At 41.5% G+C, this 14,900-nt stretch overlaps 1 protein-coding gene across 9 annotated transcripts in view; it reads right to left on the bottom strand.

Moving 5' to 3' along the window:
- POGZ (pogo transposable element derived with ZNF domain) overlaps nt 1–14,900 on the bottom strand; it is a 69,916-nt gene that overhangs the window by 8,373 nt on the left and 46,643 nt on the right. For all 9 annotated transcript variants that reach the window (XM_008970393.6, XM_003817249.6, XM_055101311.2 and 6 more), the window contains 5 exons: nt 13,645–13,751; nt 12,636–12,973; nt 12,087–12,241; nt 1,198–1,298; nt 528–674 (listed from right to left, as the gene is read on the bottom strand). In XM_008970393.6, the coding sequence (XP_008968641.3) occupies nt 528–674; nt 1,198–1,298; nt 12,087–12,241; nt 12,636–12,973; nt 13,645–13,751 (848 nt within the window). The remainder of the gene's footprint in view (nt 1–527; nt 675–1,197; nt 1,299–12,086; nt 12,242–12,635; nt 12,974–13,644; nt 13,752–14,900) is intronic.

Below are 14,900 nucleotides of genomic sequence, written 5' to 3'. Positions count from 1 at the left end.
ACTCCAGGGCTTAAAACCCCTTTAGTGGCTTCCCAGTAAATTCTTTTCATGGCTTAAAAGATCCTCCATGATCTGTCCCTGCCTAACTTCCAACCCCTCTGTCTCTTACACCCTACACTGAATCTCTCTCAATTTCTTGAACCTCCACAATCTTGCTTTGTGCCTTGGCCACACTGTTCTTCGTCTTATTTCATCTGGCTCATTCTTATTCATCCCTCAGGTATTGAACAACACTTCTTTCTGGAAGCCTTACTAGGCACCCAGAATAGCTATGTGATTTTCTATATCCTATAATTTCCCCAACACAGTACTCTTCATGCTTTATTGTATTGTTTGCCCTGTTTACTACTAAATCTCTAGCATCTGGACTAGTACATGGCACATTAAGTGAATTCAATAAATTTCTGCAAACATATGCATATTATAATCTCTGCCCAAATTATTTGCCTAGCTCAGCCCTGGCCCCAGCATCCATGTTTAAAAAAAAAAAAAACAAGAGAATATGGGAATTGCTTGGTGCCTAGTACCTGGTGCCTCATGTAATGCTGTTGGAATGCATTGCCATTTTTGAAGACCTTCAGGCAATAAGGGCAGAGCAGATGCCGGGTATCCTCATGGATCATCCGAAAATGGACATCTACCTCAGAGTAGAGTGAGGAGCGATATTGACACACCTGAGTCACATAGGAGGGAAAATAAGGCTAAGAATGAAGTGAACAACTGAGAGGCCTTAAAAAAAAAGGTAGCAACAAAAATTTTTAAATTAAAAAAAAAAAGTTTTCTCAAATGCATACAAATCAAATTATTTTCCTGACTTTGTAATGCTGGGCTATGTTTATGATAGGTTTAGCTATTACTTTAAAAATAGGAAGGGACAGAAAGTCTAAGAATAATCCATGTTCTCTAACTAAGAAAAATAAAGCCTTTTCTGTCAATTTCCAAAGGGCACGTTCAGGAGACAGACACTCCCTTAGAATATGCACATGTTCCCTGGCTAGTCTACTTGTGGACATGTTTTTATGTTTTTCTCCTGCATGGAAACCCTGAAGATAAACTGTGTTTACTATTTCTTCTGTACCTACTCAGAGTTCCTAAACTGAGTGTATGCAGTAGGTGGTCAACAATATTCATTAGTAGATTCTTTGTATTCTTCCTGAGAGCAAAACTGCTAAAACTCCCTGGAGAAAAAGGCAATACCTGGCAAACATAAGGCATCTCTCCAGGCTTATGAGTATCCTTCATATGCTGGAGAAATAGTGGCTCACTTTCAAACGCCCATTCACAGATCTTGCACTTGGCTGTAAGAAGAAAAGTAATCAATAAATCCACTTGAAAATAAGACAAAAGTCCTGCTGACTCACAATCTTTATTTTCTCTGACTCCTTTATTTTGATTTTCAACAATCAGTAAATCATAGGTCCCTTCTGTTCTTTCTTTAAATGGCTCCACCTTAACATATATGTTGCTGATAATCTTATGTACGTAGCTCAGACTTCTTACCAAAGCTTCGTTCTAGATCTTATCTATAAGACATTTTAAATTCTATCGTCAACTCTAACCTAATTCAGCATCCTCCTGGCTTACCACTGTTTCCCTTTTTCCTTTCCCCATTTCTTCCTGAGCTCAAAATTTAGGCACTATCTCGGATTCCAAACCCTGCATTCTGTCACCATTATTTCAAACTGCATGTAGGAACTGTCACTTCTCTATACTTATAATAAGGCAAAAACTTGGTACTAGCCCATATGATTTCCCACTGCTAATCAGCTGGCCTCCAATACCTCCTACTCTCTTTGAAATTGTCCATTTTGTCAAGCTTATGAGAAAAAATTTTGACAAAATTTTATGACACAAATTAACAATTTTGTCAAACTTCTGAGACAATTTTTGGTAATTTCATGTTGGCCAGGTTGGTCTCGAACTCCTGACCTCAGGTGATCTACCTGTCCCAGCCTCCCAAAGTGCTGGGATTATAGGTGTGAGCCACCATGCCTGGCCTTTTTTTTTTTTTTTTTTTTTTTTTTAAGAGACAGAATCTCACTGTTGCTCAGGCTGGAGCATGATCATAGCTCACCGCAGCCTCCTGAGTAGCTAGGACTATCCTTTGAGCTCAAGCGAGCCTCCTGTTTCAGCCTCCCAAGTAGCTAGGACTACAGTGGTGCACCACCATGCCCAAGTAAGTAAAAAAAAATTTTTTTTGTAGGGACAGGGTCTCGCCATGTTGCCCAGGCTGGTTGGAAACTCCTGGCCTCAAGCAATCCTTTTGTCAATCCACTTCAGTCTCCCAAAGTGCTAGAATTACAGGTGTGAGCCAGTGCACCGGCCAATTTTGGTAAGACTTTTAACTGCTACATATTTTTAATTATACAGTATGGCAAAAAGAGAGAGATTATTTACATTTTTGTCACTTTAATGGAATTAGTTTCAAGTTTTTGCAAATATGAAAACTGGAAGCTTAAAGCCTTGGGCATTTACTGGACAATGTCTAACCTCCCCCCGCCCCCAGCCCCCTACACCCCAGCCAAAGAAATATGAATAAAGTTGAAATAATTCTTTTTTCTTTTTTTAACTACCTAGAACCCTGGATTTTTGTTTTGAGACAGAGTCTCGTTCTGTCTCGCAGGCTAGAGTGCAGTGGCTCAATCATGGCTCACTGCAACCCTGACTTCCCAAGCTCAAGCAATCCTCCCATCTCAGCCTCCCAAAGTGCCAGAATTACAGGTATGAGCCACTGTGCCTAGCCAAGTAATTTTTTAAAGTAAAACAAACAAACAAAAGCCAGGGGTTCTTAATCTGGGGTCTATGGAACAGGCCTCTAGGAATCCAGGTTTTCTCTGAAATTATTTGCGAAAGAGTAAAATGTAGATTTTTCTAGGAAGAGGATTCACACATTTCATATTTATTCTCAAAGAGGTCTGCAACTCCATTTAGAAACACTGTCTAGGGGTACATTAGGTGCTATGAGGACATGGATAAATAAGAAATTCTGCATAAAGGAATGAGGAAAAGCTATAACAACATATAAAGCCTGAATTGTCAAAGAATGGGGCTCAGCCAGCCAGAGAGAGGACCAAGAGAAAAGCAGGAGGAAAGGCAAGTAGGTATGAAAGTTAACCACATGTTTGGGAAACAGTTAACTAGCAACATAATGATATTATCTCTTTTCCACTCACCCCCCGATTTGTTTACCTCTCTCATTTTTCTCTTCTAGAACACCTTTAAGCAATATTTTGTCCAGGCCTTTCTTAGTCTATGTTTTCCCTGGGCAATCTCATTCACTCTTTCTCCTATAACCTATTTATCAGCTCTATTTTCACAGCTGTCATGCAACATCAATAATAAAAACACTTATTAAGCAATTTCTAATGTACAAGCATCAGGTTAAGATTTACATGTGTTGGCTGGGCACGGTGGCTCATGCCTGTAATCCCAACACTTTGGGAGGCCAAGGCAGGAGGATCACCTGAGGTTGGGAGTTCAAGACAAGCCTGACCAACATGGAGAAACCCTGCCTCTACTAAAAATACAAAATCAGCCGGGCACAGTAATGCATGTCTGTAGTCCCAGCTACTTGGGAGGCTGAGGCAAGAGAATCGCTTGAAGCTGGGAGGCAGAGGCTGCGGTGAGCCAAGATGGTGCCACTACACTCCAGCCTGGGCAACAAGAGCGAAACTCCCTCAAAAAAAAGAAAAAAAAGATTTACATTGTGTTATCTCAAGAAAACTAGTGAGGTAGGAACTCAAATATAAGGGGATTTAAGAGATCTCTGGTAACCTTTGACACATCAGTTCTACAGGGGAAGGAGCTAATACAGAAAAAGATTCAAGAGGGAGAATGAATTGATTCTCCATGGTGGCTATCCTAACACTGTCCCTCTGAGCACCATCACCCTCCTTAACACCTAACACAATCTCCTACTTTGAGGAAATAGGCATGAACAACTGTAACTTCTGCTGCTTGTTTTCCAAATTATGGAAGGATAGATCTCTTGTACCTTCCTAAGGCTCATCCAACCTCATCATGCCATATATTCCAAGATTTTGTCAATTCGTTTTCCCTGTCTTCAATCTTCACCACCCCCAACAGGCTCCGACTCCTAAACATGGTTAAGCTCCTTAAAGCATCCTTCTCTCAATCCTATTTCTTCCTCAAACTCTCTCCTTTCCACTAACACAAGATTTTTTGAAAGATTAGAATAACCTACATCTGTTACCTTTAATGAGATGCTCAGGAAGTGGAGGTAACGATGCCAGGAAGAAAAATGTTATAATATTTGAAGAAATGGGCCGGGTGTGGTGGCTCACGCCTGTAATCCCAGCACTTTGGGAGGCCGAGGCAGGTGGATCACGAGTTCAGGAGATCGAGACCATTCTATCCTGGCTAACACGATGAAACCCCGTCTCTACTAAAAATGCAAAAAAATTAGCCGGGCGTGGTGGTGGGTGCCTGTAGTCCCAGCTACTCGGGAGGCTGAGGCAGGAGAATGGCGTGAACCCAGGAGGCAGAGCTTGCAGTGAGCCGAGATCGCACCACTGCACTCCAGCCTGGGCAAAAGAGCGAGACTCCGTCTCAAAAAAAAAAAAAAAAAAAAAAATATTTGAAGAAATGTACCTTAAGATAGCCACTATGGAAAACAGGAATAATAACTAACAGTCTTAACCATTTTTTAGTCCCAAATCTCACACTAACAAAAGCTATGCAACCTTTCCCTTGAAAAATGCACACACACAGGCAAAGTTTATATGTAATTTCAAGGGGCTCACAGGACACCTCACCACCAAGCAGGTTAAGATTTCTGTATTAGACGTAAATATTAAAAGACTATGAATCAGGGCCGGGTGCACTGGCTCACGCCTGTAATCTCAGAGCTTTGGGAGGCAGAGGCAGGCGGATCATCTGAAGTCAGGAGTTCAAGACCAGCCTGGCCAACATGGCGAAACCCCGCCTCTAATACAAAAATTAGCCGGGTGTGGTGGTGCACGCCTGTAATCCCAGCTACTCGGGAGGCTGAGGCAGGAGAATTGCTTGAACCTGGGAGGCGGAGGTTGCAGTGAGCTGAGACTGTGCCACTGCACACACCAGCCTGGGTGACAAGAGTGAAACTCCATCTCAAAAAAAAAAAAAAAAAGAAAAAGAAAGAAAAAAAAAAAAAAAAGACTATGAATCAGACAGAGTGTGGTGGCTCATGCCTGTAATCCCAGCACTCTGGGAGGCCAAAGCGGGTGGCTCACTTGAGGCTAGGAGTTCGAGACCAGCCTGGCCAACATGCCTGTAGTCCCAGCTACTTGGAAGGATGAGGCAGGAGAACTGCTGAACCCGGGAGGCTTAAGTTGCACTGAGCTGTGATTGCGTCACTGCATTCCAGCCTGGGTGACAGGGTGAGATTCTGTCTCAAAAAAGACTAAGAATCAGCATTAGACAAACTTATGAAAAGAACCCTAGGGCCATACAAGCTCCTTCAAGTCACTGCACTGCTCTTAAACAAGTGTGAATAAAAATGTAATACTACTTTTTGGGTTTTTTTTTTTTTTTTGAGATAGGGTCTTACTCTGTCACCCAGGCTGGAGAGCAGTGGTGTGATCATATCTCACTGCTGGCTCGACTTGCTGGGCTCAAACAATCCTCCCACCTCAGCCTCTTGAGCAGCTGGGGCTACAGGCACAAGCCACCACACCTGGCTAATTAAAAAAAAAATACAAAAACAGAGATAGAGATAAGGTCTCACTATATTCGCCAGGCTGTTCTCAAAACTCCTGGGCTCAAGCAATCCTCATGCCTTGGCCTCCCAAAGTGCTAGGATTAGAGGCATGAGTCACCATGCCTTGGCCTGTAATGTTATTAAGATGATACTGTTATCACAATTAAATATAATGATCCACTGATATTCTGGGGACAACTCAGAAAATTTTTAAATAAAGTAGGTATTGAATGTTATTAAGGATTTCTGATTAATTCTGTTAGATCTTTTTTTTTTTTGGAGATGGAGTCTTGCTCTGTCGCCAGGGTGGAGTGCAATGGTGCGATCTCAGCTCACTGCAACCTTCGCCTCCCGGGTTCAAGTAATTCTCCTGCCTAAGCCTCCCGAATAGCTGGGATTAGAGGCGCGTGCCACCACACACGGCTAACTTTTTGTATTTTAGTAGAGATGGAGTTTCACCATGTTGTCTGGGATGGTCTCGATATCCTGACCTCGTGATCCACCCGCCTCGGCCTCCCAAAGTGCTGGGATTACATGCATGAGGCTCCGCGCCCGGCCCTCTTTTTTTTTTGAGACAGCGTTTCACTCTTGCTGCCCAAGCTGCAGTGCAATGGTGTGATCTCAGCTTACTGCAACCTCCGCCTCCCGGGTTCAAGCAATTCTCCTGCCTCAGCTTCCCAAGCAGCTGGGATTACAAGTGTGCACCACCATGCCCAACTAATTTTTTGTATTTTTAGTACAGACAGGGTTTCGCCACGTTGGCCAGGCTGGTCTTGAACTTCTGACCTTAGGTGATCCGTCCGCCTCAGCCTCCCAAAGTGCTGGGAGTACAGGCGTGAGCCACTGCGCCGGCCTATTAGATCTTAACAAAGGTACTGTGGCCACACACACACGCATACACAAAAGGCCTTATTTTTTAGAGCTACATATTAAAATATTTAGGAGAAAAATATCATGATGTCTACAATTAACAAACAATTCAGAAAATAAAAGGAAAAAAATCCCCCAAAATATTAGCATGTAAAAATAAGCTACTTTTTGAAAAGGTATCTGCACTCCCATGTTTATTGCTGCACAGTTCACAATAGGCAAAATATAGAATCAACCTAAGTGCCCACCAACAGATGAACGAATAAAGAAGATGTGGTGGCTGGGCACAGTGGCTCATGAGGTCAGGAGTTTGAGACCAGCCTGACCAACATGGTAAAACCCCGTCTCCACTAAAAAATACAAAAAAATTAGCCGGGCGTGGTGGCGTGTGCCTGTAATCCCAGCTACTCAGGAGGCTAAGGCAGGAGAATCACTTTAACCCAGGAGGTGGAGGTTGTGGTGAGCCAAGATTGCACCACCGCACCTCAGCCTGAGTGACATAGCAAGACTCCTTCTCAAAAAAAAAAAAAAAAAAAAAAAAAGTGGTATATATACCCAGTGGAATATTATAGCCACAAAAAAGAATGAAATTCTGTCATGCAGCACATGGTTAGAACTGGAAGTCCCTAAGTGAAGTAAACCAAGCACAAAAAGACAAATATCACATGTTCCCACTCACATGTGGGAGCTAAAAAAAAAAGTAGATCTCATGAAGAGAGAGTAGAATGGTGGTTACCAGAGGCTGGGAAGAGTAGGGGAGTAGGGAGTTGAAGAGAAGCTGATCAACAGGTACAAATATATGGTTTGAAAGAAGAAATAAGACCTAGTAGATCCGTAGGGTGACTATAGTTTACAATAACCTGTTGTAAATTTTAAAATAGCTAGAAGAGAATAATTTGAATGTTTCTAGCATAAACACATAGAGTGATGAATATTCCAAGTACACTGATTTAATTTTTACAGATTATATAAATGTATATTACATTATCACATGCATCCCTAAACCATGTACACCTATTATGCATCAATTCTTTTTTTTGAAAAAGCTACTTTTGGGCTGGGCACGGTGGCTCATGCCTGTAATCCTAGCACTTTGGGAAGCTAAGGTGGGTGGATCACGAGGTCAGGAGTTTGAGACCAGCCTGGCTAACATGCTGAAACCCCATCTCTACTAAAAATACAAAAAAATTAGCCGGGCATGGTAGTGGGCGCCTGTAATCCCAGCTACTTGGGAAGCTGAGGCAGGAGAATCGCTTGAAACCAGAAGGTGGAGGTTGTAGTGAGCCGAGATTGTGCCACTGTACTCCAGCATGGGTGAAAGAATGAAGCTCTGTCTCAAAAAAAAAAAAAAAAAGAAAAAGAAAAAAAGAAAAAAAGTTACTTTCGACCGGGCATGCTGGCTCATGCCTATAATCCCAGCACTTTGGGAGGCCGATGCAGGTATATCATTTAAGGCCAGGAGTTTGAGACCAGCCTGAACGACACGGCGAAACCCCATCTCTACTAAAAATAAACAAACAAAAAAATTAACTGGGCATGGTGGCACATGCATGTAATCCCAGGAACTTGGGAGACTGAGGCACAATAATTGCTTGAACCTAGGAGGTAGAGGTTGCAGAGAGCCAAGACTGCGCCACTGCACTCCAGCCTAGGTGACAGAGCGATTGTCTCCCAAAAAAAAAGCTGAGCATGGTGGCTCACACCAGTAATCACAGCACTTTGAGGCTGAGGTGGGTGGACTGCTCGAGCTCAATAATTTGAGACCAGCCTGGGCAGCATGGCAAAACCCTATCTCTACAAAAAACACCCCCCAAAACAAAAAACCCCCCAAAATTAGCTGGGCATAGTGGCATGTGTCTGTAGTACCAGCTATTCAGGAGGCTGAGTTGGGAGGATCATCTTAGCCTGGGAAGTGGAGGTTGCAGTAAGCCAAGATTGTGCCACTGCACTCCAGCTTGGCTAACAGAGTGAGACCCTGTCTCAAAAAAAAAAAAAAAAAAAATACTTTCATGCCAGATCTGTCAAGGGGCAAAAAAGGAAGTTACGAAAGACTGCAAGAATAAAATTGATATATGCTAAGGAAAGGTGATTTTGATAAGCATAAAATTTTGTCGTAAGAGACTCAAAAATTAAGTCAGGGAAACCAAGAGAAAAAAGATCAATGAGGGTCTACATTGTTTCTTTTCCATAAGGAAAAACTTATCTTCCCTCTGTGTAATTTTATTATTTGTGGAACTTCGGAATAACAAAACCCACCCCCCATATTACGCGTAAAAATGAGTTAGGTGCCCAGACTGGGCAACAGAGCAAGACCCTGTCTCTACCCCCAAGAAAAGGAATAAATTAGCTGGGTGTGGTGGCGTATGCCTACAGTCCCAGCTACTCAGGAGGCTGAGGTGGGAGGACTGCTTGAGCCCAGGGGTTCGAGGCTGCAGTGAGCTAAGATTGCACCACTGCACCCCAGCCTGGGTGGCAGAGCAAGACCCTGTTGTCTCAAAAAACTGGTGTTTTCACTAAGAGGTATGCATGAGTTACTCTGGCTTCACATTACTGACAGTGAAGAATCCTGAGTCCTATTCTAGACCAAGCTGGCTACCCTGGCACTACACTGCAGTGTCACCATTGATTCTTTGTTTTTTGAGAGAGAGTCTTGCTCTGTTATCCAAGCTGGAGTGCAGTGGCGTGATCATGGTTCACTCTAGCCTTGACCTACTGGGTTCAAGCAATCCTCCCACCTCTACCTCCTGAGTAGCTACGACTATAGGCGTGCGCCACCACACCCAATTTTTGTATTTTTTTTGTAGAGACGGGGTTTCTCCATGCTGCCCAGGCTGGTCTTGAACTCCTAAGCTCAATCTGCCTGCCTCGGCCTCTCAAAGTGCTGAGATTACAGGTGTGAACCACTGCACCTGGCCCGGTTGATTCTAATATACATTCTACTCCCAAATGATTAGTCCAAAGTTCCACTGTCTAATATGGTGGCACCAGCAACATGTATCTAGTGAACACTTAAAATGTGGTAAGCTCAAACCCAATTTAGATTTGTATTTCAAAAGATCTGTTTTTTAATGGAGGAAAAAAGAATGACAAATATCTCATTAATTTTAAATTTTGAGTTCATGTTGAAATATTTTTAATATACTGAATAAAATATGCTGTTAAAATTAATTTTGCCTGTTTTTTTAAACTTTACAGTAGACGCCCTTTGCCAATGGGAAATATACGTTCCAAGACCCCCAGTGCATACATGAAACCTCAGATAGTATTGAACCCTATACATACCGTGTTTTTTCATATATATATATATATATATATATACACACACCTATGATAAAGTTTAATTTATAAATTAGGCAAAGAGATTAACAATTAAAAATATATATAAAAGGACAATTATAACAATATACTGTAATAAAAGTTATGTGAATGTGGTGTCTCTCTCAATAATCTTATTGTACTGCACTCACCTAGTTTTGGACTGTGATTGAGACTAAAATTGAGGATAAGGGAGCGCTACTGTATTTAAAGTGAAAAAAATTAAAATTACTCATGAAGCTTGCGTATTTCTACTGCCTAGTGTTACTGTAAGCCATTAATGTCAATCCCACTTCCCTTGCCAATAAATGGTCAAAGAGATATAAAAGGAAAGCAATTCTCACTCATAAGAAAACAGATTCAAGAAAGAAAGATGGGAAGATAAGATCTCTTCTTTGTCTAACAATTTTTTGTCTGGACATAGTGCCTGACACTTATACAGCCACCCTGCTATGAGCCAGAGACAAGAGAATTGTTGAAAAACAGCAGGGCAGTCAAGTTCTAGGCTGAAGCATCCATTTCTGTATCTCTCAGTTAAATGATATAACAGATATTCTTATTGTTTTCTTTTGTTTTGAGACAGAGACTCGCTCTGTCATCCAGGCTGGAGTGCAGTGGTGCGATCTCAGCTCACTGCAACCTCCACCTCCTGGGATCAAGTGATTCTCATGGCTTGGCTTCCTGAGTAGTTGGGATTACCTGCGCACACCACCACAGCCAGCGAATTTTTGTATTTTTAGTAGAGATGTGGTTTTGCCATGTTGGCCAGGCTGGTCTCCCCTGGCCTCAACTGATCCACCCACCTAAGCCTCCCAAAGTGCTGGGATTACAGGTGTGAGCCACCACACCCAGTCCTTATTGTTTAATTCATTTTTAGTTAAGGATTTTTACTTGTAGCAAATGCATCCAGATAATATGCATATGTCTTCCATGCTTTTGATCATGCTGTTTTCAATCACCTAAAAGCTTTTCTTACTACTCTCCATCCATCTAAACCTTTCTTAAATTTAAGCACGACTTTCTTGGAAACCTAGCCACAAGGATTTTTTCCCTTCTCTGAAGTATTTCACCTATCAATGATATCTTAAAATGTCTATGTTTATAATACACTATCTTGTTCTCACATTTTCCTATATTTACATAATTTTTGTCTTTACAACAAAACTGGAAATCCCGTAAAGGACATGAGAAGTATTCTCAATACTGGGCTTAAATCCTCACTATGTATCCCTAGTAGAGGTGTATTTAGAGGTGTACGCTCATAAGCAAATGACTCAATTTCTTTGAGCTTATGTTCAGCCTACATCTATCTATAAAATGTACAGTGTAGAAAAACATTCCAGCTTACCTTATATTTCACTGAAAGCACTGTCTTAATGATAAAGTACTTCATAATATTATCCTTTTTTTTTTTGGAGATGGAGTTTTGCTCTTGTTGCCCAGACTGGAGTGCAATGGCATGATCTCAGCTCACTGCAACCTCCGCCTCCCGGGTTCAAGCGATTCTCCTGTCTCAGCCTCCCGAGTAGCTGGGATTACAGGTGCCCGCCACCACACCCAGCTAATTTTTGCATTTTTAGTAGAGATGGGGCTTCGCCATGTTGGCCGGGCTGGTCTCGAATTCCTGACCTCAGGTGATCTGCCTGCTTCGGCCTCCCAAAGTGTTGGGATTACAGGCGTGAGCCACCGTGCCCGGCCATATTATCTTTTATCCTACTTAATTTTTTTGAGCTTATGTCCAGCCTACATGTATAAAATATACAGTGTAGAAAACACTCCAGCTCATCTTATATTTCATTGAAAGCAATGTCTTAATGATAAAGTACTTCACAATATTATCTTTTAGCCTACATAAAACCTATCAGGGTTTAACTAAAGTGGAAGAGCAAATAGATGACTGTTCCTTCTATAAAGAGACCTAAGAAATAAATTAATTACATTTGTTTTTCTACAGTGGTTCTGAATCAACGCCCCTAACAATTCAGGATCTAACACTGAACTCAATCCATGCTTGAACAAAATAAAAGTCAGGCTTGTAAAAAAAAACAAGGTGAATGAAGTAAAGAACTGGCTACAAATATGAAAAGTACTTCCTCTACACTGTTACCCACACGTAAATAAATATAATGGGCTCCCCCCAGCGCCATTCAATGAGTGAACAGCAAGGTATATTCCCCTTGAGTTTAAGAGTTTCCAAACTTACTAGTAGATTCATAGGGACTATGAACATTTTCCAAGTGGCACTGAAGCTGGAAGGGAGTGGAAAACTGGCGGTAACAGTGCTGGCAGATAGTGTGACCATCTACCTCACCGTTCTGCTGATCGAGTTCTACGTGGTGTTTCATATGGTTCATGAATCTGTAATAAAGCACAAAGAGAAAGTACAGAAAACATAAAAAATTGGTAGCCTTTTAGAAATATAATGGTAAAATCACAGAACAAACATTATCTGCTCCCCTCCATTCCCCAGACTTCCTGTTTTGGATATCCTTTTCTGAGCCCAGAAAGATAATGAGTTCTTGAAACTAAGAGAGTTCTGGGAAAGGAGATATACTGCTTTCCCTTACTCAATCCAGTTACCTTTTGTTTATTACAATATCTCCTTCTATAGTCCTAGTTATTGATTTAATGATAACCCCAGCAAGACTGCATAGTAGTTAGGTCCATTCTCCAAAGAGAAAGACTTAAAATATATAAGAAAATGTAAGTCTTCTCTTGTTCAAGGTAACTTCCAAGGCTCTTAAACACTTACCGAATATTGTTTTTTAGCCTTTTGGTACAATGTGGGCATCGGAAAGATGTGGCGACCTTAGGGAAATTTGTGAGCTGGGCTACTTTGCCACCATCCCGTCCATAGTAGAAGTCATCTACAAGCATAATGAGTTTGGTCTGGACGGCATCGCCCACGTTCTCATTTGGTTCTGGTACTTTGGTAGGCGGTGACAGAGCAGGAATAGGTGTAGAAGAGGGTGTGGAAGCAACAGGAGCTGTTTTCTCAGGGGACGGGGGCTTTGCTGCTGATGGGACACTGGGTTCTGAATCCAGGGACTTTCCTTTCTTCTGGTATTCAACCATTTCTGGGCAACAGTACTATAAAGAAAGACATCTGATCATTCTGGTTATCCTGGGGGCTAGAATGTGCTAACTCCTTAACTTCACTACCATTCCTTGTTAACGGTTTGGTTTCAGGTATTCTCATTCAGCTTTCACCCTTCAGTTTTTTTAGCGTTTCCAAGTTTTACTCCTTTTCTAGAGTATATCCACAGACATATGCCACCCAAGCGCTATACTTTGTATTTCTCCCTCCTGCCTGTCTTAGGTCCCTTAATCATTAGTATAACTTGGCTCTGAGCTCCCTGGCAAAAAAGAAGTTCCAACCTTTTTATCTGGACTAATACCAAAAAATGAAAAGCTAAAAAATGGAAGTAAGAGCTCCCGATTCATCCAATGACACAATTAACAAAAATGAACTGAGGCCAATATGGTTTGAGTCCTTATTATCTATAAACCTGTTCTCCTGTGTGGTTTCAAAATCTACCACACTAAGAAAGTAAGATCACATATGTTCTGATCTATTTGAGGGTCTTTAAATGTATCCCATCACATTCCAAAGTACACAGCTCTTCTAAAAACAGACCAAGAGAAACAGTAACCCTTTAAAAAGCTTCAGTCATTTTAGAGCCCCTGCTTACAAGCTTCCAATATTAATGAAGGTAAATGGCAGAAGCCACTTAAGCTGGATCACAGGTGATATCACTTACACACATGTGACCTCTCAAAGCTTCAGTAACACGAAATTGAGCATTACATCGTGGACATATTTTCCGTCCACCATCCTGGAGGTCAAATACTGGGATGGAAGAGGTCACTGAAAGAAGTGAGAAGAATTGATAAGATTAATACAATGACACTGGAAAAAGATTACTGACCTTTTGGGAAAAAGTCAAACACTCCCTGAGAAGTATATAAAAGGGTAAGCAAGCATGAGAGATCACTATGGTTTTTTGTTTGTTTTTGTTTTTTTTGAGACACGGTCTCTCAGTCTGTTGCCCAGGCTGGAGTGCAGTGGCACGACCACAGCTCACTGCAGCCTTGACCTCCCTGGGCTCAAGATCACTATGTTTGAGGCTTCCTTTTACTGTTCTAACTCTAGGCCAGGGGTCAGCAAACCACAGCACACAGATCAAATCCAGCCCAGCTACCAGTTTCTGTTTGGCCCATAAGCTAAGAATAATTTGTATGTGATTTTTTTGTTAAGGTTTTTGTTTTTTTTAATCTTGCAGAACTGAAGCTATATCCAATAAAAACCTCCTCACCATTCTCCCCTCGCCTCCACCCCGGCAACCACAATTCAACTTTGTCTCTATGAATTTGACTACTCTAGGTACCTCAAGTAAGTGGAATCATATGGTACTTGTCCTTTTGTGACTAGCCTATTTCACTTTAACATAATGTCCTCAAGGTTCAACCATGTTGCAGCACATGTTGTAGCAGAATTTCCTTTCTTAAGCCTGAACAATATACCATTGTACGTGAATACCACATTTTATTTATCCCTTTATCAGCTGATGGACCTCTGTGTTGCTTTCACCTTTCAGCTATTGTGAATAATGTTGCAATGAACATAGGTGTACAAATACCTGTTCTAGTCCCTGCTTTCAATTCTTTTGGGTATAGAATGGAATTCCTGGAGCATACAACAATTCTATCATTTTTAACTTTTTGAGGAACCACCATACTGTTTCCAAAGTGGCTGCATAATTTTACATTTCCACCAACAGTGCGTAAGGGTTCTGCTTTCTCCACATCCTCAACAATATTTGTTATTTTATGGTTCTTTGATAGTAGCCATCCTAATGGGAGTGAGACGGTACCTCATTGTGGTTTTGATTTGCATTTCCATAATGATTAATAACACTGAGCACCTTTTCATGAGCTTATTGGCAATAACTTTCTTTGGAGAAAGGTCTATTCAGTCCTTTGCCTACTTTCCTACTTTTTTTTTTTTTTTTGAGAT

This window comes from Pan paniscus, chromosome 1 (assembly GCF_029289425.2).
Source record: "Pan paniscus chromosome 1, NHGRI_mPanPan1-v2.0_pri, whole genome shotgun sequence".
Taxonomy (NCBI): Eukaryota; Metazoa; Chordata; class Mammalia; order Primates; family Hominidae; genus Pan; species Pan paniscus.
Note: the sequence above shows the minus strand (reverse complement) of the source record. Positions and strands in the feature narration are given on the sequence as shown.